Genomic DNA, 25,545 nt, shown 5'->3' with positions numbered 1-25,545 from the left:
AAAAATAGAAAGTTTTTCCATGAATTTACCCATTGGACAATTGGTCCAACCCATGATTCTGTAAATCGAACTTTGACTGAATAAAGAGGTAAATTATTCTAAAATTTCCCATAAAGTTTTGAGGGGCAGTTCCTTTTTTCTTCCCTCTCTCTTTGAATTTCCCAAAGTCAATGAACATCACTTTCTGAAAATAGTAACTATTGGGATTGATGTTGTTTCATGTGATTGGCATAGGCATGCACTTAACCGCATAATTATAGTCAGTTCATAACTCAAAAGACTCTTCTGATCCATTTCCACTTTAGACCAACATAATAATTGTGTTTGTGACAAAAAAAAATGATTTGGAGTCCAAATCACATGAAGCTCTCATACTCACTTTGCAAGACAAACTTAATCACATCATAATATGGACAGAAAGCTATCAATCAATTCCACTAAGTGATGGAAAGTGCAAAAACAACATAAAACTTAATTGAAACTTCTAGCTAAACTAAGTGCAAGCCAACATTGGAGATCTTTGCATATTATCAAACTACATTACCACCATGAAATGGTGCATTGAGTGCAGAGGAGGAGAAGGTCAACTACCCCATTCATGGAGATTTGACAAGTGTGGAGACAAGGACTAGTGTAAAGCTGATCAAGGTGAGCAGGTTCAAAGAACTACTAAGAAAGAACAAGAATGGATATTTCACCCACCAACCTGGAATTCTGCTGTGTGATGAGCATTTGATGTCTGGACAAACTTCTACATTGGCAGGTTCATCTTCCCTGGTCAACTATCCCATTTAATAGCATAGTAATGCTTGCAGGTATATGCTGCCAACTGGTGTTGGTTGAGCTTGATTGAGATGGAGCAATGTAGAAGTTTGGGGACCAACCAGAATTATGTGACAACAAACCAAGAAGAACAAGTCTAAGATACAGGTCTTTCTAATTTGCTGATGCAGCATCACAATCACTGGTAAGTAGCATGTAATTAACCCAAGATTAACTCATCTTCCAAGGTCAGTCATCCCATTCAAAGGCATAGTAGTGCTTACAGGTGTGTGTTGCCATCTAGTGTTAGTTGAACTTCATTGAGACAACAATGTAAAAGTTTGGTGACTCAGCAGAATTGTGACAAGAATCCAAGAAGAAAAACTAATTCCAACATATATATGTATTTTTTTAGTTTGCGGTTTTAGCATTGCAGTCACCAGTAAGAAACATATAGTTAACACAAGATTAGTACTATTTCATACACAAGAGAAAGTGAAGGACAAACCTCAAAATAACATTTGTCCAAGAGACATTGAATTCACAACTTCCTGATGTAAGAAAAAACCCCAGAAAATTAGAGTTACAAACCTCGATCCCTCACGGGAAATGGTCATGCATCTGTGGATAGCTGCTGCTAGTGTTTAGTGAGCTTAGCTGGCAACTTTTCAATGGTGCTGCTTCCGGTTTGCTGATGATCGCTTACAGACTCCTCTTGGGCACTGCACATCTGGGACTTGAGCTTAAATCCAAACTTCTTTGAAACAGTACTCCACTTGCTCTTCCCACGTCCCAACTTCTCGATCTCCTGTCTCATGCTTGTGCACTCCTTTTCGAGCTCATACACCCTCATCCTCATGCTATCCATTCCCTCCTTCAAGACTTGGTTTTCCCTCACAGTGCTTGCCCACCCACCACCATCTCCTGAACCCACCAGACCGCTCCTCAGAGGCCGTGAGACATCAAGGTTATCGGAAACAAGCAAGCAACCAGCAATCGAGGTCCTCAGTTGAAGTTGCTCGAAGAAAAGAACTTGAACCACTACTCGTAACGGGAGCCTTTCGTTTTGTGCAGCATGAGTGCAGGCTTCTAGGGAGAGTTTCTGGCAGTCCATCAGCCTGCAGAGCTGTTCCCTTTCGGCTTCATTGAGCCATGGGTGTGCCTGCAAATGCGTCATATATTACACATCATCAACAATTTTGCAACAGCACAATGGAAAATTGGAATAAAAATTTAGGCATTGTAGTAATTAGCATGCAACAATGATATTGATCATTTGACAGATTGTTGTTGAAGTTTACAACATATGTGATATTCTTTATGAGGAAAAAAGAACAAACATGTTTGTAGTAGTGGAGACCCATATTTCCAATGTGTTTTTTACATTTTTGGTTCGGATGGAGAAACCTAATGATAATTATTAATAAAATGTACTTGAATAATTACCTTTAAATAGATGTCAATAGCACGATACAGTCCATCATCCAGTGGTCGTGCATAATCAGGTACTGCACCAGCCAGATTTTGAAACTTTGGAAGCTTCAAGTTGATATCTGGTGCAACTTCTGCTAGATACCCATCAATTAGCTTGGCAACAGTAGTAATGGGTGCAAGAGAAGGCGAACCAATTAACTGCTCATCATCAACCAAATTAGGAGATGCCCCATCAGCAGCTTGATCCATGGCTAAGAAGTGCTCTAGAATTCGTTGAACACAGTCGATGTTGTAGAGTGTCTCCATAGAATATGAGAAGTTCGGCAGAAGTAGATCTTCCAAATTTGCCTGGTCTAGCTGCAGTCCTATCCTTTTCTCCAAGTTGGAAATGCAAGTTGGATTAGCTCGCAGAATCATGCCAGTACGAAGAAGTCCAAATAAAATTTTAGTTGATGTAACACCCTTTTGTAAAGGCAACAAGCCCACAATCTCTTCGAGAAGATGTCTCTGTTCTTCTTCAGATGGTGCAGCAGTCAGAGCTACAGGAGCCAGACTGTGACGCCTACTAATTCCAGGCAGATACTTTTTGGCATAAGATGTCACGGAGCCTGCTACGACCTCTTGTCTGATACCTCGAGATTCCATGACTGAGATCAACCTCTTATACAAGGGAAGACTCAACGAAGATGCATCTTCATACCACCAATCAGAACTGCAGTTTCTAGGTCTGGCTCCCGTACTTATTCCGTTCCACAAAACACTCCCGCCTGGGCTTTGCATTGCACCATGCTCCATCATAGGCCAACCAAAGAGATTGGGATCTGTACAAGCTTTAACTGCTAAAGAATCGATGCATCTCTTAATGATCTGAAGATTTTCAGCATGAGGGAGAAGATTATCACAGGTTTGGAGCACTTTTATTGAATCTTTCCAGCCACGAAGAACAACTTGGCTAAGAAATATCTCTGTTTGGGCAATCAAATTGCCCTCTGCTATTTCCTCTGTCATTTGAAGATATTCAGCAGCACAGCGCAGGAAAACAACATTTGAGGCAGTGAGTTCGAACTTAACACCGTAACAGAACTTAGCTACTAGTTCAAATGCTTTATCCCCACCAGGCATATCACATAACTTCACTACACAACCATCTTCTTCATCAGAGCTCTCCTCAATAAGCTTTTCCAAGAGAGCACTCTTTGACAGAAGAGGAAACTGCAAGAAAAAATTACAAATGTAATTAGCGAATAACATAATTCAGCTACTTTGGAAATAAAATTAACATGAGTCGGACAAAATTACAATTAATCAGGAGAAGAACAAATAGAAAATGACAAACTGGCCTAAACAATGGCTATGAGAAAATCAGACCACTAAACAAAATAATAGTTCTATCAGTCTCATAAAAATTTATTCTCTTCTATGGTAAAGAAACAACTGATAACATACTCTATCTGTCATTGGAAAAGCAAGTTGGTTGTCCATCTCAGGCAGCAACAATTCAATTTGTTTTAGACATGAAATGTTCCTTATTAGCGACTTGTTTCGATCTAGAGGCTTCATTTTACAAGAGAGTTTGTGTCTAATTTATGCATTTATATTAAATTCAAGTTTATTTTCCACCTACATTAAAACCCACAAAGAAACAAACAGTTACTAAGTAGCAGCACTCATTTAATTTTAATCTTCATATCGAGATTTAATACAACAAAAATTGATTTGACCCAAATGACAACAATGCTAGGAGCCAAACATGTTCCTTGCCTCCATGAAAAAGAATGTTGAAACTTAAAATTGTTCAAAATATTAGTGCCTTGCCTGATAACACAAAATGTGTCAAAATGATTTAATATTGCGTTTGCAGGATTTAGTGACTTGAACCATAGTTACTCGTGTCATGAAGGAGCAACTTTAACGTAACACCAAAGTGCATGGGTTCGTGTTTGATTAAATGCTTAATTGCCTCAGCTTTTTAAGAAAAGGTATTGCATTAAATAGTAGCTAGATACAAGTATGGTCCCATTCGATTTAATGATTAATCACCTCACCTTATGCAGATGGAAGGACATCTCGCTAACTTCAACAATAATATCACTTGGAAGCCCAGTAGTGCAGAACCTGCAGAATGCACAAATAACAAGTGATCCACATGCGACTACAATACTGTTTGTCATATAGAACAATTTTATCATAACCTGACAGAAAAAACAAAATGGAGAGTGAAAAATACTTCTAGACAGATTTGACCATAGTAAAGATTCAAGATAGTTATCCTCTCATATAGAGGGGCAATTTAAGGATTTAGGCCACATAAAAAGCAAAAAAGGTTCAGATCACTGCAGGAGGAAAAGAACAGTCCAGTTTTTGTTTTTCTAGCATGCCTTTTTATCTCCTAGCAAGTTTATGATGAATAAAGAAAAGGACCTTATTCAAGCTAACCACAATTTACACAGGCATGCATGGAGAAGCTTCAGAGTCCAGAAGCATTTCTACATGGTTAATAGATCTTAGCAATTATTTGAGACGATTGCAATATTTCACAAATGCTTTTAGCTTTTAAGCTTCACTTCCTAATAATAGTCATAGACCCAAGAAAATACACAAAACAAACCAAGTGTTTAACCAAATATGATGCCTATATTTCACGTTTCTGATTTCTAGGACCACAAATTGTCTAGCAAAACCAAATTGAGGTCCTCAATGAGCAATCTTTTGAGAGAAAATTTTAACTCAGAAAAGCCTTTTTCATTTGATATTCGTATTGCCACTATTATGGAAGAGGTGACCTAGAGAACTGCACACCATATGAATCTTGTTCCTGTTTGGGTGCTCTTATCGCTGTGTCTGCTCTTCTCAAACAAAGATGATCACAATAATTTCTAGACCCTATATTGCTGGGATCCTTGTGCAGCAGACCACCATTTTTTTATAACTCAAGTATGATTATCCCATTTAAAGATCTAATAATTTCACTTTAGTCCCTGAAAATCTTGTTCCCCGATTCCTCACTGAAATCGCTCCTGTAGTTGCAAAGCTAATTTTCTCAGGATGTTGATTTCCCTTTATCTTTGTTCCTTAAAATGCCGTGACCATTCAGGATTAGTTCTCTTTAAATCTATGTGGTACAAGCAAATAGAGGCAACAAGGCACCTATACTATGGGCTTGTCCGATTTTGGGCTAAATTTGGAGTACTTATCTAAACATTTATGGCATATCCAAGTATCCAACAACAACTAAGAGAAACAATTAGAGCTTGAGGATAAACTAATTCTTAATAATTAAATCCATTTGTTCCTTCTTATTTTACCCTTTAACCGTTAATTCATGGGACAATGTGCAGCAAGCCACCAACTGTTCGTGCCACAACCTCTATAAATGTTGGTTCCATTTAGCATTGTCAAGATAAGATTATTTTGCTTGTGAAACTGTGGAACATTGTAGAATTGAAATTAGGGTGACAACCATACTAATAAATTCACCAAGAAAAATATAATATTCAACAAGTCAGGAAAATTTGTAGAAGTTAAAAAGAAATAGCAAATAACGATAGCAATCAGTTTTTCATAGCCTTGTATATTTCATGGAGTCTCTTACATGAATAATATACTTCAGATAATATTTTTAAGGATTCTATTGTCAAATTTAGTAAAATAGACAAAACTAATCCATAAAAGACTGCCTGTTTCAGAGGCCGTAACTTCTAGACATAAATAAGAGCTTGCACTTTTGGAAAGTCATACATCTCGTAAACTACAATACTGGCTTTAGATCTACAATGATCTTATCAATTGAGTCACAAGTTTCTGACCACTCAGAATAGAAGATAGCTTAGATGCAATTCTAAGATCACTTTAGAATATATGCGTATCATTAGAACAAAAAGGCAGAATATACAGCTCACCAGGCTTGCCCTTGTCGTTGAAAGGCATCAGCTTTTGATCCCAGCTTCTTGCAGGCCATTCTGAAGTAACTCTGAAATGAAATGGCCAGAGCAAAAAAACCTCAAACAGAACCTGGCAATAACCAGAGATCACACTCTGAACACGCCGCGATCTTCAGTAATCGACAAGGAGGCTCAAAAGTTTAGGCCATAAGCTATTCTCCATCAATCTGTTGCCTCACAGGAACATGTTCACAGAAAACTGCAGTCAGCTTCAGAGATAGACCTCAACCTCAGTACCAAAATCCCTGCAACCTGATCCAAAATAAAAACCGTCAACTGCAAGCTGAGACCAACTCGAGAGCACACCCCAATCCCCCCAAAATACCAGAATGTTTCCAGGCACAACCGTGCTCAAGAATCAAAAGCCCACCGACACATCACCCGAAAAAGACACACAATGTCGCAAATTTAACTATCGCTCAAGAAACTAATAACTCAGAAGAGCTCAAAGCACAAAGAACAGAGGCCACCATGAAACCCTCAAACAATCCCTTCCAAGATCCAAACTTTAGGCCATTCTCACACATGGAAGGAGTCAAAACCACCACCAAACCTTCAAAAGATAGAAGAGCAAACAAACAGCCCCAAACAAGCACCAATTCTTCACCACATACCCACAAAACCCAGACCTAATCACACAAAAGCAAAAGAACAAAAAGATCACCACCAGGACCACCAGGTAAACAACCCCAAGTTCCCCAATCCCCACCAAAACCTCTAATGTAAATGAATCTGCAACCAAAGCACAAAAACCAAACTGTAGAACAAGTTAGCACCCTCAGCAAGCTCCAAAACCCAGATAATCCCCAGAGAAGGAAAACCCACCCTTCATTTCCCAACCAAACAAACAGAGATGGCAGGAGATGAAGGAAGACGTTTCACACCACAACAAAAGTGCAGCTTCTGTTCTGTCTTTTGCCCTGCTTGCAGACCTCTTCACACCATTCCAAACCGCACCATGTTGAGCTGGAGGGGACCAACCCATGCATCAACCATCTGTCAAAAGTAGAAAACAAATAGGAAGGGGGAAAAGATCATAGAGGAAGCAGCAAAGAACAAAGGAGCGTTGTGCTCTTCCTTGCTCCCATTAATGAGCATTGAAGACTCAAACTTTTGGGTCCCAGCGCAGAGAGATTCCCTGAGAAAAAAGCGCAGACAGTACCAAAGAAACTTACCTGTGCATCACTCATTGGGGTGTCCTTGTTTGGTGATTTCTTGTGACTTCGAACTCTCTCTCTCGCTCCCCTTCCCTCTCTCCTCCTTTCTTTTATGATTACTGGCATGGAATTGGGAGCGGTAATGCGCACAACTGGTGTCCATGTGGGGGTGATGAAGCGGTTTGGTTGGTGGTGCTGCTGTTGCAGCTGCCTAAGAACACTAGAGAATACGAACGAGGTCAACTGTGGTAGAGGATTTCAAGGCCTCCATGTGCCAATGCTCGTGGCATTTCTGGTCTACTCCTTGTCAAGGCCAACCTTTTGCTGCTCGGGTTTATGGTGGCCATCGGATGGGTGAGGACGAAGAAGACTGGAAGATGGCAGGGATGGTGAGGTGGCCAACATAGCAATGGAGGCACTTTTGGTACTGGTTTAAGAGAGGCAGTTAAGGATCATAAAATGCTCTTAAATATCAGCATTAACAATATATATCATTCATTTATAAAGTAAACATAAATGAAATCATAATATCAAAAAGAGAAAGTTTAGTAAATCTTATAATTCTATAAAAAAAGAAGAAGATATATTTAGTTCTGTACAAAAAATAAATAAATAAATAAAGCATCAACTTTAATCTGTTTGATGCTTAGTTGCATCCTCTATAATTCCGAATAATTTACCGAATTATATGTTGTATTTTGCAAGTAGGTATTTGTTTTTGTGTCATGGAGATTTATACGAAGTAATTCTTGAGTAACTACCAGTATAAAATTTCATCTAATCTTATGGACGTGAAGCTTAGTGACTGCATCAAATGATCTCACGATTAATAGAAGTTAAAATATTAAATTAATGAAATCTAAAGGATAGTTGAGAGAGAGAGAGAGAGAGAGAGAGAGAGAGCAAAAGATTGGTCAACGCTTTGGGATGCAAAGTGACCATTGCTTGCCTTTTAGGCTACGGTGGTGGGCAAGTCCAAAGCACATTGGGTTTAATATAATACTATTATTATTAGCTTGCACTATAATCCACTCTTCACATGGTAACCATGGATTTTAGTGAGATCATGACAAGATCTTAATTCATGTATATTATTTTCTAAGAGAAAGATATATGCTGAAGAATCTAAGATCTTTACCAACATAAAAAAGAAATGTGATTACCTTAGTATAGTTTCTGTTTTCTGAATTGAACTCCCTGTTAGAGTGATAATTATGGAGTACAAATGGTTGTACACCATAAAGAGGGATGAACTTGATATACATATCATCTGACTAACTTAATTATAAAAATAAAGAGAGGAAATATTGAGAGCAAATTTTTACTGAGTTCAAATTCTTGCATGCTCAACAATGTCGAAGAATTTCCATAACCACTTCAACTGATCTGATGTGATTCAGCAACTCTTCTATCCCTGTATAGATTAGCTGAGAGCAAGATGACACAAATAAACAAGTAGTTGTGATGAATGATTCTATAAATAGATTAATGTGCCATGATACCACCTCAATCATGAATGCAATGGGTGCATGATTGAGCAACCCATCTTTCATTTTGTCTCAGAGTAGAATAAACCATGACTCTGTTCCAGTACTATTTGTGTGACAGGTAACCTGAACAAATAGGCATTTTTATAAATGATACTATGAAAAGTTTGATGTGTCATGGTATCATTTCAATCATTGTTGCTTTGGATGATTGATTGAGAAACCATGGGACACAGAACCTTTCCCTTTTTTTTCCCCCTCCCCATTTCTATGGTAGAATAAAGCATGAAAGAGGGTAGAGAGACAAGAAGTACCTTGAATTGCTGGATATGGTGGAAAATATCCCTTGCTGATGTATTATCATATCATCCACTGCATGCCAAATCCCACACAAAATTTAATGCTATTCTTTTTGTTATTGTATGTATAAAAAATACACTACAGATCGATAAAGAAAGAGATGAATCTACAATTGGAAAAGCTAAGGGAACACAGTCTTGTTCTGGTGTTTGGACCATTGCAACCTGCCCAAGTCTCAACTTTAAAGCTAGAGAGAGGAACAGGATCAACAAACAATGCATTCATGGAGTGAAAGGAACACTGCACCTGTTACTCCAACAGTGAAGTGGTTGATGTTTAAAGTTATCACACATCATAATAATTGAGGAGGAACAAAGCTTAACCACTCGGATCCTGCTAAGTCTCCCAGCATTTATCTTTTTGTTGTACCGGGACCATTTCCAGAAGTAATCAAGAATCAGCATGACAAATTATTTCCAGAAGCAAGGCTGCATATATTAAACCTCTAAAGATACTGGATTGGAGACCTGCACTAGGTATACCCTTTTTTTTATCACATATACAACTGGCCAACTGGCTTCTTAACTACCTTTGACTGTAATTGGTGATGCAGCATCGACTCTTGGACTTCAGCATGACAGTCAATTTGGATCTTCCAACAAGAATTCTCTCATCTGAATTGGACAAAGGAATCTGAACAGACAATAATACACAGAAGCAGTATGTTAAATTTCATTTGTGACAAACACAGCAAACAACAAAATAATGCTAAATGATGCTTCTTCTTTTTTTTACCCAGATACAATCTAGCCAATGTGCTTGCTCATTCAGCTTCCAGACAAGCATCTGCTGTCATTTACCAAGTCTGAGCAGCATCGGAAGGATCCACTCAAGCTCCATCTCTCCAACACTCCACTTGCACTTCTGGGAGCATATAAATCAAGAATTGTTCAATGCAATGACAATGCCAACAATGACCAAACAGCTTTTGATGTTTATAGTGAACCAAGCAAGAGTTCCAAGGGTCATCATTATTTTAAAATCTGCATCATATGACAAGCATAAACAAATATCCAAAGGAGCTGTAAAGCCAAAAAAATGTTCATCTAGTGAAGTTGCATCCAAAGAAAAGCTCAAATGACCAGACAATTCCTCTCAAATGAGGACCATCTGCACATTAGGAAGAAAGGATAAAAGTTGATTACTAAATTAAAAAGTTATAGTAAAAATGACAAACGTAGTAAACTATCATATATTTGAATTTATTGTTATGGACTTATCATCTCAGGTATTTTCTTTTTCTTTTGTTCTTTTTCGATTTTCTTTTCGTTCAAAACATGCCTATTTCTAATACTTATGCTGAGCCAGTGCTATGTCTTCAAAAACCTCCAATGATCCCTTTCATTTCATCATATAAAAAATCGTAATGCATGTGAAAAAAGGCAATTTTCCTCGATTAAAGGACAACATGCCACCTCATTTCAATACTATTCAAAATCCTTCTTTAGCCTATAAATATACATCCCAACTTCGAGGGAACTTAGAAGTGACAAAGATCTCTTGTCATCCTAAGATTTCTTTACGCAAACACAAAACTTTCCCCGTGACATTCTTCAGTGGGATATCATCTACTAAATGGTACTATATAAAAAAATTTTGACTAGCTGAACATGCTTTGATGACAAGGGATAGAAACCTAGTAGAGCCCAATGCTCAGTCACCTGGTTGCATATTAGATTTGGTCAGTAGAAGTTCAATAATCCAAAAGCAAACTTTATTTCTTAAATTTAGTTAAAAAGCCCAAGTTTTTGGTGCCACTGCCAACTATATTCTAAACACTGTAGAAATGCTCCCATGCTTGCAATGAGGTAGCAAGAAATCTAGAGAAGTCTTTTTATACCTGCAGATGATAGTTACAGAGTCAGAGTAGTCTAAAGTCAAAGCTCAAATGTGGCTTTGAACACATTGTACAGAAAAAGGAAATAGGAGATGCTACGAGAGAAAATCATTACAAACTAAGAATACAGAACTAGGTCCAAATAAGATGCTTAAAAGCAAGGACCATCATACTGTTCTAAACGGTACGAAACAAGCGGCCTGTACCGGTTTGGGTGTGGACCGATACGCAGAGCACCCTATTTCGGGCCGTTCAGTCCAACTCAAGAAAAATAAAAAAAACCTACAAATAGCAACAGGGTCATCGAACTCAGCATTAAAAAAGAAAAAAACCTAAAATAGAAACTAGGGCTCGATAACATGAGCACTCTTCTCACGATGTTACTGCCGCTTCACGATGCCACTGCTTTGTGATGTTGCTGCTACAGATGTTGCTTCATGACATTGCCGCCAATGCCGCTGTTTCGCGACGCCGCTGTTGTAGCGTTCCTTCTTCTTCCCAAGTACACTCCCACCTCCTCCTCTTCTTCCTTCTTCTTTCTCCTCCTCCTCCACCACTTCTTCTTCTTCATCCTCTACCTCCATCCGCCCTTCCTCTTCGCCTTCTTTTTCTTCCACTCCGAAACCCCAATACATAGTGGTGTACCAACACATGATTTACCAATACTGACCGGTAAACTAGTCTGACCAGATCATTGAAACAGATCCGGTACCCAAAACGCCGAACCTCGCTTAAAAGTTTTGTTAACATTATCACAAGGGCAAACACCTAATGGAACTTCTACTAAACTTATCACTTCAGAAATAACTTACAACATCTGGAAAAGACAGTTTTAACATCAGCCTGTAAAGAATTGTACAGTTTATTCTGCCTATTTTTCAAATGTTTAATTTAATCATCAAAATTTTATACAAAACTCATCTATTGAATCCTTGATACAGAACATAAGTAAGATAAGCAGGATTATATGTTACACAAGAGTTGTTTGTAGCATGAGTGTTGTATCAGATATTGTTAAACCCTTCTTTGTCCAGATCTCAACTTTATTTAGGTAAGTACTTTATTAGAGTAAAAGATTGTAGCACAAGATATTTTCAAACCTAAATACAGAACTCTCATAAATGACAAGAAAAACTCACCAAAACCAGATAATAAAGATATGTTTCCAACAATAATTTATTCATGGATATATTATCTCGATGCAACAAGTATATATATACCCCTAACTAACTAGCATAGAACTAACTAAAATGCACTTTTCTTTTCTCTGCTACAAAAAAGGTAAAAGAAGATGGCATAGAACTAATTAGCTTTGATTCACACTGGACTTTGCTGCATTCCATTAACATGTTACAATATCATAAACGAGAAACCAACTGGAGTTGATTGTGTACCTTGATTCCGAATGCAGTATAATCTTGCTGGGAGAACACTACTGTAGCCTACCAATAATCCTTACAAGAACAGGATCCACCTCTTACATGGTGGAATCGACTCCGATCTCTCACCACAATCTCCCGGTCATAAATCTTGGATATGAGTTTGGTCACAATGTGGCAATCTGCACATACCCTCAGGTTCTTCACTAACCTGATGGGGGTCCCTGGGGCAGTGTTAAGGAGAGCAAAGGCTATGGCCAACCTCTCGCTGTGGTAGTTCAGTGCCGTCTCCTTCTCTTCCTCCTCTATATCAGCCAAAACATTCGTTGTGTGAGGCATGTAGCCTTCCAGCCTCAGCCTCGCTGCAATCTCTTCGAGCATCTCATATATTTGCTGGCTCTGAGGATGTGAGTGATCACCCATGATGAACTCGTGCATGTGGTTGCCCAGTTCGACGAGGCTGTGGCCAGGCATCTTTCTCACCCCTCCCTTCAGCATGCTCCTCCGGAGCTTGTGAACAATCCCCCACTGACCGACAGCAGCATACATATTGGATAGGAGCACGTAGTCGCCACTATGGCCAGGGTCCAATTCCACGAGCCTAGCCCAAACTGCTTCCCCAATTTCCAGCCTCTTGTGCATGGTGCATGCTCCAAGCAAGGTCCTCCAGATGACAGCATTGGGCTCCAGTGGCATGTTCATGATGTAACTGTGTGCCTCTTCCACCAAGCCAGCTCGTCCCAGGAGATCAACCATGCAACCATAGTGCTCTATCTTGGGCACGATGCCATAGTCTCGTGTCAACCTGTTGAAGTACCTGAATCCATCGTCGACTAACCCGCAATGGCTACAAGCGTACAACACCCCAACCAAGGTGATCTCAGTCGGCATCAATCTCTCCCTCTCCATTGCATGGAAGAGGTCGAGAGATTCTTCGCCAAACCCGTTCATGGCCAACCCTACTATCAAACAAGTCCACGACACCACAGTCCTCTCATCCATCTCGTCGAATACCTTGTAAGCCTCCTCGATGCTTCCACACTTGGCATAGAAATCTATGAGCGCATTCCCAACGTGGGCGTTCCGGTCCAGGCCTCGCTTAGCAAGGTAAACATGGGATCTGCGGCCGAGAGCCAAGGCCCCCAGCTCGGCACAGGCGCAGAGCAAGCTGACCATGGTGAAACCATCAGGCTCGATGCCGCCGTCCTCGTCCGCGACCATCTCCCTGAAGAGGGTCAGCGCCTCATTAGGCCTCCCGTTTATGGCGAAGCCATTAATGACAGAGTTCCAGGAAATGAGGTTTCTGTGGGACATCCTCTCGAACAACTTGTGTGCGCTCTCGAAGAGTCCGCAGGCCGCGTAAAAATGAACAAGTGTGTTCTGGACGAAGACGCAGGCGTCGTGGCCGTCCTTGACGGAGCGGCAGTGGACCCTCTCGCCGTCGCGGAGAGACAGCAGTTTGGCGCAGGCCTTGAGGAGGAAGGGGTAGGTGTGGGAGTCCGGGGGGACGTCGGCGGCGAGCATGAGGCGGTGGACGTCGAGGGCGTGGCGGGGGTGACAGCTCTCGGCGTAGCCGCGGATCATGGTGTTGTAACTGAAGACCCCGGGGTTGGGGACCTGGGCGAAGACGGCGCTGGCGTAGGGCATGGGGTCGGCGGCGGGGAGGGAAACGAGGGCGAAGACGAGGTGCTTGGCCAGGCCGGGGTGGCCGAGGGGGACGCCACGGCGGACGGCGTGAGCGTGGATCTGCTTGAGCCAAGGCAGGGACTTGCATGTCTGCAGCAGCGCGACGCAGCGGCCAAGCGCGGCGGGGTTTGAAGAGGCGGGTTGGGCGACGGCCGATGGGGCTCGCCCAGGTTGCATCAGGCCATCCCGCTGCTGCGAGGATGGATGTCTTCAGTAGTTGTTGTGTGGGTCATAGTATTGGGTAAATTGATGGCTAAGATTTGTTGTTATTAAGAATGTTTCTCATCCTACGGTTCAAAAAATATCTATTTAAAAAGTAAAAAAAGACAACCTATATATATTCAACAACTGAGCTAATAAGTTCTATTTTTTTTATTTTTGAGAGTAATTATAGATTATCTCTTATAATTAATTATTTTTAATATCTTAAATTTAACTCATTGTTTCAATAAAACCTTTCACTCTTTTTTTTATTTTTTAATATTATAAAAATATTAATATTTTATTTTCGTAAGTATAAAAATTTTGATATAACTCTTGAAAATATAAGAATCACAATATTAAAAATAAATAATTACAAAAGATAATATGTAATTAGCTCATTTTTATATATTCATATTCAGTATATGATATGAAATATATTATTTTATAATTTAAAAACTTCTAATTATATCCTTTTAAGAGCTCATTATGATTATCTTAATCAGGTCTTTTTCATTAAAAAATATTAATTTTGTCTCTATAAAGAAAAATAATTGGTTTGATAACTTATCATGTTACAATTCTTATATGTATAAAGTCCATACAAATCTTCCAACTAAAAGAAAAGGAAAACGTTACATTTCCTCTCCATCAGTCCCTCTCCTCTCAATCTCTCCACCTAAACTTGAAGGTTTCAGCTCCTAACAATCTCCCTTATTTTTTGGGCTAACTTTCCTCAGCTTCCCTTGCAATCCATGCAGCATCTGCTCCAAGGAGTTAATCTCCCCCTCCGTCCTCACCTTCCCATTCCCACCTCCCTCCATTCTTTCACGTACGCGATGCACGATCCCCGCGCTCGCCGCCGCCACCTCCGCGGCCTCCAAAACGATCCTCGCGTTCTCCTCCTGGGCATCCCTTAGCCACCTCTTCACCGTTCTGTACGCATCCAACGACTTGAGGAGCTGCTCCGACAGTGCCTTGTTCCGCTCCTGCAGCACCGAGTTGAGCTGCGACTGCCCGCCGTTCTTCTTGTGCTCCGACGCGCACGCCTTGACCTTCTCCAGAAGCACCTCGTTCTGCGCCCGGAGGTCGTCGACGAGCTCCTCCGCCTCCGCCAGCTCCCGCGCCTTCCTCGTCAGCTCCGCCGCCATGATCTCCTTCTCCTTGCCAAGGCTGGAGAACATCCTCTCCAGGTTCCTGCGGGCGGTCATGTTCGTGAACAGCTCCCGGCGTAGCTTCTGGACCTCGTCAGCAGCCGGGTCGAGGGGCTTCTTCTCCCTCGGAGGCGCGCCACGGCGGAGGTCGGTGTTGCACCTGCGGAGCTCGGCCTCTCCCCTCCGTGGAGGCTGCAGTTTCTGGACCTGAGACTTCAGACCATCGAGGACCGTCATCATCCCGGTGACGCATTGTGGTCTGCGCCCACCGCCTTCTGTGTAATCATGTATCAACCTCAACAACGACTTCACATTCTCTGCGACGACATCAAACACAGCAGAGTAAGGAGATAACAAGATGAAATGAAGGAAGAAGAACAGATATGTAACATTCTTCACCTTCCAAGGTGGCTTCGTTTGGATGATCTACACCACTCGGAGGAATCAACTGGGGGGACGAATTCACACGCAAACCGTTCATATCTGCAGCAAATTCTGATGGAGAAAGAAGATGAAAACTCTTCTACTGTTGAATCTAGAGAGAGACAGAAGAAAGAAAAAGCCTTCAATGGTACCTTATGGTTGGAGAAAAGACAAGAGATTGGTATACTTAATATAATCGTAGCACATCTGTCTACCAGCAAACAAGGAAGAGGGAGGCCTTTCTGTTCTCCTCCTCCCTTCTCACTTCAAGGTTTCATCTGCGTTCCCTGTGTGTAATTTATGTGTTCTTTTGTTACAAGTATTTTGTGATGGACAATTGATGATAGATTTGGACTTCTTCTGAGGCAGTTAGGGGGTTGACTTATTTATAGAATGTTCAGTTTGACTTTGACTTCTATGTTTAGGGGGATGTTAGATACTGGTTTAATGACGTTTGCAGAAGATGGAGAAGATTGAATGGTTGAGACAGGTTCATCTACAGAGAGCAGTTTCCAATGGAATTTGTCAAAGAACAAACTAATAGAATGGATGATTAACAAAAGGATTATTCCTAAGTATAACCTTACATAATAGAATGGATGACAGGAACAAACTTGATCTTAGATCAATGTTAACATACACAGGATAATTATAATAATAGCACTAATAATAAGAAATCAAACTTGTTCATCGCATGCGTAAGCAATGACAACAAAGAATCCATGTTTAAGATCTCTCCTATGATTGATTAGTGTTTTGGGTAGCAGCTCACATTAGGAAAGATCGAGCACCCCAATGTTTTCTTCTTGTTATTTGCATTTGGAAGCTTCTCTCTCTCTCTCTCTCTCTCTCTCTTAGCCATTTATATAAACAGCTTCTCTGTCTCTGATGCAAGCCATGACACGTTTCCTTAGCCATTTCCTAAGCAGATCTTGGATCTTCCAAGAGATCGCCATTGGAATTGGATCCCCACATCAGAACAGATCGTTGACACGAAGCCTATTTTATGTGCATGCACGTCTTACAAAGCAGACTACACGAACGTACCACCTCTATATAAGCTCCCAAAGACTAGAGAGTGAGCGAGGGAGCATCGAGCGAGAACATCAATGGCGGAGACGAAGGATTTGGTGCTGCTGAACTACTGGGTGAGCCCTTACGGGATGCGCTGCCAGATCGCGCTGGCGGAGAAGCGGGTGGAGTACGAGCACAAGGAGGAGAACGTGATGGAGAAGAGCCCGCTGCTGCTGCAGTCCAACCCCGTGCACAAGAAGATCCCGGTCCTCGTCCACGGCGGCAAGCCCGTGTGCGAGTCCCTCGTCATCGTCCAGTATGTGGACGAGGCGTGGCCGGACCGCGCGCCGCTGCTGCCCGTCGACGCCTACGGCCGCGCCCAGGCCCGCTTCTGGGCCGACTTCGTCGACAAGAAGGTTTGCTACTGCATGCTTTCACTACTTCGCCTTCCTGCGTCTGTTTCCGCCATGCGATATCTCCAGCATGCGTTTGTAGTACTCGTAAGCATGCTTTCTATTCTCTGGTTGTCAGATCTTTGAGTGTGGGACTAAGCTATGGAAGCTCAAGAAAGAGGCACAAGGAGAGGCGAAGAAGGAGTTCACTGAGGGACTCAAGCTCCTGGAGGACGAGCTGGGGGAGAAGAAGTACTTCGGCGGCGACGCCTTCGGCTTCGTCGACATCGCCCTCGTCCCTCTCATGGCCTGGTTCCGCACCTACGAGTCCTTTGGAAGCTTCAGCGCGGAGACGGAGGCTCCCAAGCTGGTGGCGTGGGGCAAGAGGTGCATGGAGAGGGAGAGCGTCGCCATGTCGCTTCCTGACCCCGCCAAGGTTTACGAGTTAGTGTGCTTCATAAGGAAGACGTTCGGGCTCGAGTGAAGCAGGATTCTTCTTCTGCTGCCTGCAATATTTCTAGGTCGTGCGTGTGGTGTGTTGAAGGTGGGAGGTATTGGCAATTCTCGTCGTCTTCCATCTATTTCCTTGTGATTGTTGAATAGTACGTCGCTATGCCGACAACAAACCATGGACTGAGCTTGCCGTGGTAATCGATTTCTTCTCTCTTTCTTCTTCCTCAAAACCATGGGTTGCAGCTTCCCCGACAACATTTATTTTCTTTTTTGTTCATATATAATATACTAAATGATCCGATTTATTTTATAGTCTTATTATATCATCTCAAAATTTAGGTCTAACTTTTGATGTAATTATTCTGAAGAAATGATAAATAATCATGATTTATGGATATGCTTAGATCCTAATAAATAAGATTATATAATATAGATTTTCATTACACCAAATGATATATATGACACTATTGGCTAATTCTATTTAGATTAATAAGTAGAAGAAGGCTCTCTTAGTCATTTATTGAACAGATCTTCCAAGAGCTATCACCATTAAAAGTTGTCTGCATCACGACCGACGGTTGACCCAATGGCTTGTTAGACCCGACTCACTATCTCATGTGCATGCATGTCTTACGACGCTAAGTGAATCCCTAAGATTAACCCTTCCTCCCACCTCATATAAGAGAAGAAGAAGAGAGAGCGCGAGGGAGCATCGGGTGAGAACAGTAATGGCGGAGACGAAGGGGTTGATGCTGCTGAACTTTTGGCCGAGCCCCAATGGGATGCGCTGCCGGGTGGCGTTGGCGGAGAAGGGGTTGGAGTACGTGTACAGAGAGGAGGAGAGCATATTGGAGTGCAAGAGCCGGCTGCTGGCGAAGTCCGACCCCGTGCGCATGAGAGTCCCTGTCCTCCTCCACGACGGCAAGCCCGTGTGCGAGTCCCTAGTCATCGTCCAGTACCTCGACGAGGTGTGGCCCTACCGCGCGCCGCTGCTGCCCGCCGACCCCTACGGCCGCGCCAAGGCCCGCTACTGGGCCGACTTCATCGACAAGGAGGTCCGCTGGCGACTGATTTCACCGCTACGCCTTCCTGTGTTTGTTTCTGCCATTTGAGCTCGTCATCCGCAGCATGTTTGCGTACATGTGGATGTCAATTTAGTCTTCACTGATTGACGCAAGCTACCAATACAACATCAAATTCTTCATGAATTGTCGGATTCTTTTGGCATGATGATGATGTGTTCTCTCACCATTCGATTTCCTGACTCATTCGTTAAGAAAGATAAATTTTGTGAGCTTTTCTCAAGCACAAAGCATAGAACTTGACAAGCATGCTTACCTTTTTTGGATGTCAGATCTTCGGGTGTGGGCTGAAGCTGTGGAAGCTCGAGGGAGAGAAACAGGAGGAGGCGAGGGATCAGTTCATTCGGGCACTCAAGGTCTTGGAAGGTGAGTTAGGGGCGAAGAAGTACTTCGGCGGCGACACCTTTGGCTTCGTCGACATCATCCTCGTCCCTGTCGTGGCCTGGTACCGCACCTACGAGCTATTTGGAATCTTCAGGACGGAGATACAAGCTCCGAGGCTGATGGCGTGGGGCAAGCGGTGCATGGAGAGGGAGAGCGTCGCCATGTCGTCGCTTCCTGACCCCCACAAGGTTTACGAGTTCGTGTGCTTCCTGAGGAACAAGAACCCCGGGTTGCAGCCATTCTAGGCCTTGTGGTTTGATGTTTGTGTGTCGTGTTTGTGGCCACAGTTGGATCAATTGGAAATTATCGTTGTCTTCCACCTACTTCCTTGTGGTTGCTGAATAAAATACCTCCTTTGTTTGCTTCATCGTCCTCTTCAAATTTTAGTTATTTCCTTTTCTCCGGTGACAGCCAACATAAGTCAAAGATGTATCTCATCAATAATATTTATGAATAATTGTCTTGATTTTATTTTATTACATACAGACGGGACTTTCTTCACTATCCAAATATCTTCTTGGCATACTCATAGACTTTGAGGGGGTCGCAAAGGGAGTTGGCGACACTTTCCCTCTCCAGGCACAGTTTGCTCCACGCCACCAGCTTGGGGACCGCCTCCTCGACGCTGAACCCGCCGTAGGTCCCGAAGCTGTAGAACCAGGACGTTAAGGGGACGAGCGCGATGTCGACGAAGCCGAAGGCGTCGCCGCCGAAGTACTTCTTGTCCCCCAGCTCGCACTCCAGGAGCCTCAGGCTCTCGATGAACTCCTCCTTGGCCGCCTCCTGGGCCTCGCCCTTGAGCTTTAACAGATTCAATGCAGATTCACAGACCTGATGCGTAAAACCATTGAAAGGGAACTAAGAATATGGTATTCCGGAGAGGAGAACATTAACACATGGAGGGCATCGGTGCACCTTCTTGTCGACGAAGTCGGCCCAGAAGCGGGCCTGGGCGCGGGCGTAGGGGTCGGCGGGAATTAGCGGCGCGCGGTCGGGCCACGCCTCGTCGATGTACTGGACGATGATCAGGGACTCGCACACAGGCTTGCCGTCGTGGATGAGGACGGGGATCTTCTTGTACACGGGGTTGGACTCGAGCAGCAGCGGGCTCTTGTCCCGCGGGACGGTCTCCTCCCTGTACTCATACTCCACCCCCTTCTCCGCCAGCGCGATCTGGCACCGCTGCCCGAACGGGCTCACCCAGAATCCCAGCAGCACCACCGCCTTCATCGCTCTCACTTTGTGTCTCTCCGTCTCTCGTCTCTCTCCGCTCTCTCACTCATTAAATAGAGGGGCAATGACGCAGAAAATGGCGATGTGGCAGACCACCGCAACCGCCTCGACTTTCTTTCGCGCGTGTTTTACCGGATCGTGCTGAACGTACCATTCCGTCACCCATCTCCCTCGTTATTCATGGGTCCCAGTGGCCGACACTCTCTCCTCCAACGACAAGAGGGATTGCATTCTGGGTACTGACCAAGAGAGTGGAACAAAATATAACTCTCTCGAGAGTGAGGTGATCGCATGCGTCACAGCAATTCATCGAAGCTGCCTTGTGCACCGTCGATTGAGCGATCAACGACCACTTATATCCGAGTCTTTTATTATTGCTTACACGTTGCTTCTTCCAAATAAAATACCAAAAAATATTTACGATAAAAAAAGAGAAAAGAATAAGAAACAGGTGAGTCAGCTTCTCATTTCAATCCTTGCTTGGAGCACAAGAACGAATTGGTCAGTACATTTCGATTAGGCTTTCTTCTTCTTTGAATGAATTCAACGAAGGATGGCTTGACTTCTCGACCTCGATACACCTATGCATCGTGCATTTATATGATGTGACATCATACACTAAAATAAATGGCCCTTTGTTGATAAACGAAGGATAATGCAATTCCACTTCCTTACACGTAACTCGAGCTCCTCTTGGATGGGAAGAGTTAAGCTAATGGTAGAACTCAAGTGATCTATAATCTTTCAATGAAGCACACGTTAGTGTCTATATATTAAGAGAGAGCGAGAGAATTCTTCCTATTCTCTAATGAAAGAATGGTGCAGGTGCCCCATAACACCACCAAGAAGTGATATATTATTACTCGAGAAGATAACAGAGAGGGCAATTATTCAAGTGATACACACCACCAACAAGTGTGTATCTCATCAGACACAAAGAAGGCAAACACCATGCAACACACAGTCACTACTACTACTACTACTGCAGACTACTCGACCCCAAATTTCTTCTTTAGAACGCCGACTATCTCGTAGATCTTGTCGGGGTGTGACAGTGCGTTGGCCACGCTCTCCCGCTCCATGCACCTTTTGCCCCAGGCCACCACCTTGGGCGCCGCCTCTTCGATGCTGAAGCCGGCGCAGGTCTCGTAGCTGTAGAACCAGGACACGAAGGGGGCGAGCGCGACGTCGACGAATCCGAAGGCGTCACCGCCGAAGTACTTCTTGTCCCCCAGCTCGCCCTCCAGCAGCTTCAGGATCCCGATGAACTCCTCCTTGGCCGCCGCCTGGGCCTCGCCCTTGAGCTTCCACAGCCTTGACCCGCATTCATTGAACTGATACGTGAAGAATAACGTTAAAGGGTGCTGAGAACAAACAGGCGCTGCACAATTGTTCTTACAGGACGAGCAGATCAAATAACGAGTGAGCAGAAGAATCTAGAATTTGTTTATCGATCAAAAAATAGATTATGCAAATATATATCGGGAAGTGGATTCTATCAAACACAGTGGTAATCCGAAGAGTCGAACACATGGGAGGCATCGGCGTAAGGAGAACGCACCTTCACGTCGACGAAGTCGGCCCAGAAACGGGCCTGGGCGCGGGAGTAGGGGTCGGCGGGAAGCAGCGGCGCGCGGTCGGGCCACGCCTCGTCGATGTACTGGACGATGATCAGGGACTCGCACACGGGCTTGCCATCGTGGATGAGGACGGGGATCTTCTTGTGCACGGGGTTGGACTGCAGCAGCAGCGGGCTCTTGTCCCCCAGGACGTTCTCCTCCCTGTACTCGTAATCCACTCCCTTCTCCGCCAATGCGATGCGGCACCGCTGCCCGAACGGGCTCGCCCAGAAGTCCAGCAGCACCACCGCCTTCATCGCTCTCGTTTTGTCTCTTCGTCTCTATCTCTCTTTCTCCGCTCTCTCGCTCTATAAATAGAGGGCCGGTGAAGCCGAAGATGACGATGTGGTCTGCGCCTTAAGGTGACCGCTACCACCACGATTTTCTTCTCGCTTGCTTTTTACAGGATCGCCCTTAAGTCCAGCAGCACCACCGCCTCCATCGCTCTCTTTTCGTCTCTCCGCTCTCTCACTTTCCAAATCGAGGGGCAGTGAAGCAGACGATGACGACGTGGGCTGCGCCTTAAGGTGACCGCTACCACCACGTTTTTTTTATCGCGTGTTTTGTGAATGTACCAGGAGTTATCTCGTCATTCTCGTGATTGGTGGGTCCTTATGGGGGCAACCCGTTCCCCTAATGACACGAGGGGTTGATTTCTGGGTTGTGTCAAAAGCGTGACGCAAAATATAACTCTTTCTCGGGAGTGCAGTTATTGCTTTAGTTAAGACAAATTCCTGGAAGCCGCCTTCTGCGCCATCGATTGAATGATCAACGATTAGGATCTTTTCTTATATCCGAACCTCTTGGATACACGTTTCTTCTTCCCAATAAAAGATAAAAAAATATTCATGAGATTAAAAAAAATATTATTAGTACATGATTTGATTATATGATTCAGAGCCAGCCAACAAAGGTTTCTTCTAATCTATCATAGTCAAATCTTGATGACACTGTACTTATTTGAACTTAAGAGCATTGAACCTATATATTCCCGAAGAGGTCGAACCTTATCGACCTGGAGATTGAATCTTGTAAAATTGGTGTTCTCTACAAAAGTTACTTTGATACTTAAGTTATTTTTTTGTCTGAAAGATTCAATCAATGACTTAAATAGTATTAGGAAAAAAGTCTTTCAAAACAAACATGAGGGAGCCCTGAACCCTCTAAATCGTTATTTTATGTGATCAATACAAATAAGGAGAGGTAATTTACTGAGATATTGGTCATGTGCCAATCATATGTAAACACATGTTGGGTATATGTTAACCACATATGACATCGAAGTATCAATCACATGTCACTAATGTGTCAGTCATGTGACGATGAGGTGGTAGCCATGTGATGCTAAGGTAGCAATCACATGGTGTTAATGTGGCAACTACATAGTGTTGATACGATGTCATTTCATTTTTTTCATAACACATACCCCCCAACGTTTGGGAGAACAATGGATTGGGAAGTAACACTTGGTTTATATTAACTATTGATACCATAAGTTAGAGGAAATATTATGGTTGATGAAGGCTAAGTTATCTTAGAGGTGTATGTTAGCTGATTGGGTCTAGTACATCGATACTCAATGGATTGACTATACCAAGCACGGTGGCACACAATGAGCTGACGAAACTAGGCGTGGTGACACACAGTGGGTCGAGGGGGGCAAGCACGATGGTGCTTAATGGGCCGATGAGGTCGAGCGCGATGGTGCATAATGGGTTGACAAGGTTAAACGAGGTGGTGTATAGTAGGCTAACAAGATCGAGTACGATGGTCGAACGCATCTTTGAATATAGTGCTTCGTGATTAACATGACTAAACTAAGAGATTTGGTGATGGGACATGTCATGGATAGTGTTGATAAGCACCTTCATCTGATCTTATTATGCGTGGCTTCATTGATTGATGTCAATGGCCAACCCAGCTATCAATTTGAGTATGGTCAAGATAACTCTCAAACATGTCGAGTTGCCACCATGCTTCTGATATCAGCTATGTAAATAATAGATATATAATATTTTTTTTAATTCAAAATACTTCCTTGATTGATGGTCAAGTCTATCGACTTGAAAATTGAACAGTTACATTGAAGCATGTTGATATGGAATCTATTATCAACATGTGGTTACCACGTGGGAACTAAATCACCATTCACTCATTTATCTACGTAGTTTAAGATTCAAAATAGGTAAACATAAACTTCATTCTCATTCATTATGATAAAGAAAGCAATCACAAACTTCATTCTATATTTGGGGACCTCGAATTATTAACTTGAAGGTCTAGAAACCATATATATATATATATATATATATATATATATATATATATATATATATATATATATATATATATATATATATATATATATATATATATATATATATATATATATATATATATATATATATATATATATATATATATATATGTGGGGACTTTATTCACTATCCAAATATCGTCTTGACATACTCATAGATTTTGACGGGGTCGTAAAGGGAGTTGGCGACACTTTCCCTCTCCAGGCACCGCTTGCTCCACGCCACCAGCTTGGGGACGGCCTCCTCGACGCTGAACCCGGCGTAGGTCTCGCAGCTGTAGAACCAGGTCGTGAAGGGGACGAGCACGATGTCAACGAAGCCGAAGACGTCGCCGCCGAAGTACTTCTTGTCCCCCAGCTCGCACTCCAGGAGCCTGAGGATCTCGATGAAGTCCTCCTTGGCCGCCTCCTGGGCCTCGCCCTTAAGCTTCCACAGATTCAATGCAGATTCACAGACCTGATGGGTAAAACCATAGAAAGGGAACTAAGAATATGGCATTCCGGAGAGGAGAACATAGATCGAACACATGGAGGGCATCGGCGCACCTTCTTGTCGACGAAGTCGGCCCAGAAGCGGGCCTGGGCGCGGGCGTAGTGGTCGGCAGGAAGCAGCGGCGCGCGGTCGGGCCACGCCTCGTCAATGTACAGGACGATGATCAGGGACTCGCACACAGGCTTGCCGTCGTGGATGAGGACGGGGATCTTCTTGTACACGGGGTTGGACTCGAGCAGCAGGGGGCTCTTGTCCCCCCTGATGTTCTCCTCCCTGTACTCGTACTCCACTCCCTTCTCCGCCAGCGCGATCCGGCACCGCTGCCCGAACGGGCTCGCCCAGAAGTCCAGCAGCACCACCGCCTTCATCGCTCTCATTCTGTCTCTCTCCGCTCTCTCAATCATTAAATAGAGGGGCAGGTGACGCAGAAGATGCCGATGTGGTCAAGGCTGCCGCCTCGACTTTTGTTCGCGCTTGTTTTTGACAGGATCGTGGTCAATGTACCATTCGGTCACCCATGTACCTCGTTATTCATGGGTCCCAGCGGCCGGCACTCTCTCCCCCAACGACAAGAGCGGTTGCTTTCTGGGTACCGATCAAGAGAGTGGCACAAAATATAACTCTCTCGAGAGTGAGGTGATCGCATGCGTCACAGCGATTCCTCGAAGTTGTGCACCGTCGATTGGGCGATCAACGACCAAGATCTGTTCTTATATCCGAGTCTTTTATTATTGGAT

General features: G+C 43.3%; 8 protein-coding genes across 12 annotated transcripts; 2 read left to right on the top strand and 6 right to left on the bottom strand.

Moving 5' to 3' along the window:
- Nucleotides 1-1,147: 1,147 nt before the first annotated feature.
- LOC135649011 (BTB/POZ domain-containing protein At1g30440-like) lies at nt 1,148-7,786 on the bottom strand. 3 transcript variants are annotated; one of them, XM_065167101.1, is made up of 6 exons: nt 7,313-7,786; nt 6,963-7,133; nt 6,096-6,389; nt 4,242-4,311; nt 2,209-3,408; nt 1,148-1,924 (listed from the first exon to the last, which is right to left on the bottom strand). In XM_065167101.1, the coding sequence occupies exons 3-6, from the start codon at nt 6,152-6,154 to the stop codon at nt 1,400-1,402; spliced, it is 1,854 nt and encodes a 617-aa protein (XP_065023173.1). In that variant the 5' UTR covers nt 6,155-6,389; nt 6,963-7,133; nt 7,313-7,786; the 3' UTR covers nt 1,148-1,399. The 3 variants fall into 3 exon arrangements, with proteins under 3 accessions (XP_065023173.1, XP_065023174.1, XP_065023172.1); XM_065167102.1 differs by having other exon boundaries at nt 7,022-7,133; XM_065167100.1 differs by lacking the exons at nt 6,963-7,133; nt 7,313-7,786 and having other exon boundaries at nt 6,096-6,869.
- A 1,379-nt stretch (nt 7,787-9,165) lies between these two features.
- On the bottom strand, nt 9,166-14,248 carry LOC135649012 (pentatricopeptide repeat-containing protein At4g21065-like). Of its 3 annotated transcripts, none has more exons than XR_010501158.1 (3): nt 12,373-14,248; nt 9,877-10,124; nt 9,166-9,774 (listed from the first exon to the last, which is right to left on the bottom strand). XR_010501158.1 is itself a non-coding variant. In XM_065167103.1 (2 exons), the coding sequence occupies exon 1, from the start codon at nt 14,218-14,220 to the stop codon at nt 12,421-12,423; it is 1,800 nt and encodes a 599-aa protein (XP_065023175.1). In that variant the 5' UTR covers nt 14,221-14,248; the 3' UTR covers nt 10,112-10,251; nt 12,373-12,420. The 3 variants fall into 3 exon arrangements, 1 of the variants encoding a protein (XP_065023175.1); XR_010501157.1 differs by having other exon boundaries at nt 9,877-10,005; XM_065167103.1 differs by lacking the exon at nt 9,166-9,774 and having other exon boundaries at nt 10,112-10,251.
- A 606-nt stretch (nt 14,249-14,854) lies between these two features.
- On the bottom strand, nt 14,855-16,103 carry LOC103999073 (uncharacterized). The gene is made up of 3 exons (XM_018818145.2): nt 15,974-16,103; nt 15,798-15,893; nt 14,855-15,715 (listed from the first exon to the last, which is right to left on the bottom strand). The coding sequence occupies exons 2-3, from the start codon at nt 15,877-15,879 to the stop codon at nt 14,946-14,948; spliced, it is 852 nt and encodes a 283-aa protein (XP_018673690.2). The 5' UTR covers nt 15,880-15,893; nt 15,974-16,103; the 3' UTR covers nt 14,855-14,945.
- Nucleotides 16,104-16,924: 821 nt separating this feature from the next.
- On the top strand, nt 16,925-17,898 carry LOC135649013 (probable glutathione S-transferase). Its single transcript, XM_065167105.1, has 2 exons — nt 16,925-17,251; nt 17,367-17,898. The coding sequence occupies exons 1-2, from the start codon at nt 16,931-16,933 to the stop codon at nt 17,709-17,711; spliced, it is 666 nt and encodes a 221-aa protein (XP_065023177.1). The 5' UTR covers nt 16,925-16,930; the 3' UTR covers nt 17,712-17,898.
- Nucleotides 17,899-18,408: 510 nt separating this feature from the next.
- On the top strand, nt 18,409-19,391 carry LOC103999408 (glutathione S-transferase U20-like). Its single transcript, XM_009421164.3, has 2 exons — nt 18,409-18,735; nt 19,035-19,391. The coding sequence occupies exons 1-2, from the start codon at nt 18,409-18,411 to the stop codon at nt 19,389-19,391; spliced, it is 684 nt and encodes a 227-aa protein (XP_009419439.3).
- A 172-nt stretch (nt 19,392-19,563) lies between these two features.
- Nucleotides 19,564-20,409, bottom strand: LOC103999071 (glutathione S-transferase U20-like). The gene is made up of 2 exons (XM_009420721.3): nt 20,062-20,409; nt 19,564-19,977 (listed from the first exon to the last, which is right to left on the bottom strand). Exons 1-2 carry the CDS (start codon nt 20,374-20,376, stop codon nt 19,648-19,650), a joined length of 645 nt encoding a protein of 214 aa, XP_009418996.2. The 5' UTR covers nt 20,377-20,409; the 3' UTR covers nt 19,564-19,647.
- A 779-nt stretch (nt 20,410-21,188) lies between these two features.
- On the bottom strand, nt 21,189-22,451 carry LOC103999070 (probable glutathione S-transferase parA). The gene is made up of 2 exons (XM_065167998.1): nt 21,941-22,451; nt 21,189-21,713 (listed from the first exon to the last, which is right to left on the bottom strand). The coding sequence occupies exons 1-2, from the start codon at nt 22,253-22,255 to the stop codon at nt 21,369-21,371; spliced, it is 660 nt and encodes a 219-aa protein (XP_065024070.1). The 5' UTR covers nt 22,256-22,451; the 3' UTR covers nt 21,189-21,368.
- A 1,947-nt stretch (nt 22,452-24,398) lies between these two features.
- Nucleotides 24,399-25,205, bottom strand: LOC103999066 (glutathione S-transferase U19-like). The gene is made up of 2 exons (XM_009420716.3): nt 24,862-25,205; nt 24,399-24,772 (listed from the first exon to the last, which is right to left on the bottom strand). The coding sequence occupies exons 1-2, from the start codon at nt 25,183-25,185 to the stop codon at nt 24,443-24,445; spliced, it is 654 nt and encodes a 217-aa protein (XP_009418991.2). The 5' UTR covers nt 25,186-25,205; the 3' UTR covers nt 24,399-24,442.
- Nucleotides 25,206-25,545: the final 340 nt, after the last annotated feature.

Source organism: Musa acuminata, chromosome BXJ3-9 (genome assembly GCF_036884655.1).
Source record: "Musa acuminata AAA Group cultivar baxijiao chromosome BXJ3-9, Cavendish_Baxijiao_AAA, whole genome shotgun sequence".
Classification (NCBI taxonomy): Eukaryota; Viridiplantae; Streptophyta; class Magnoliopsida; order Zingiberales; family Musaceae; genus Musa; species Musa acuminata.
This window is presented reverse-complemented; position numbering and strand designations above follow the sequence as displayed.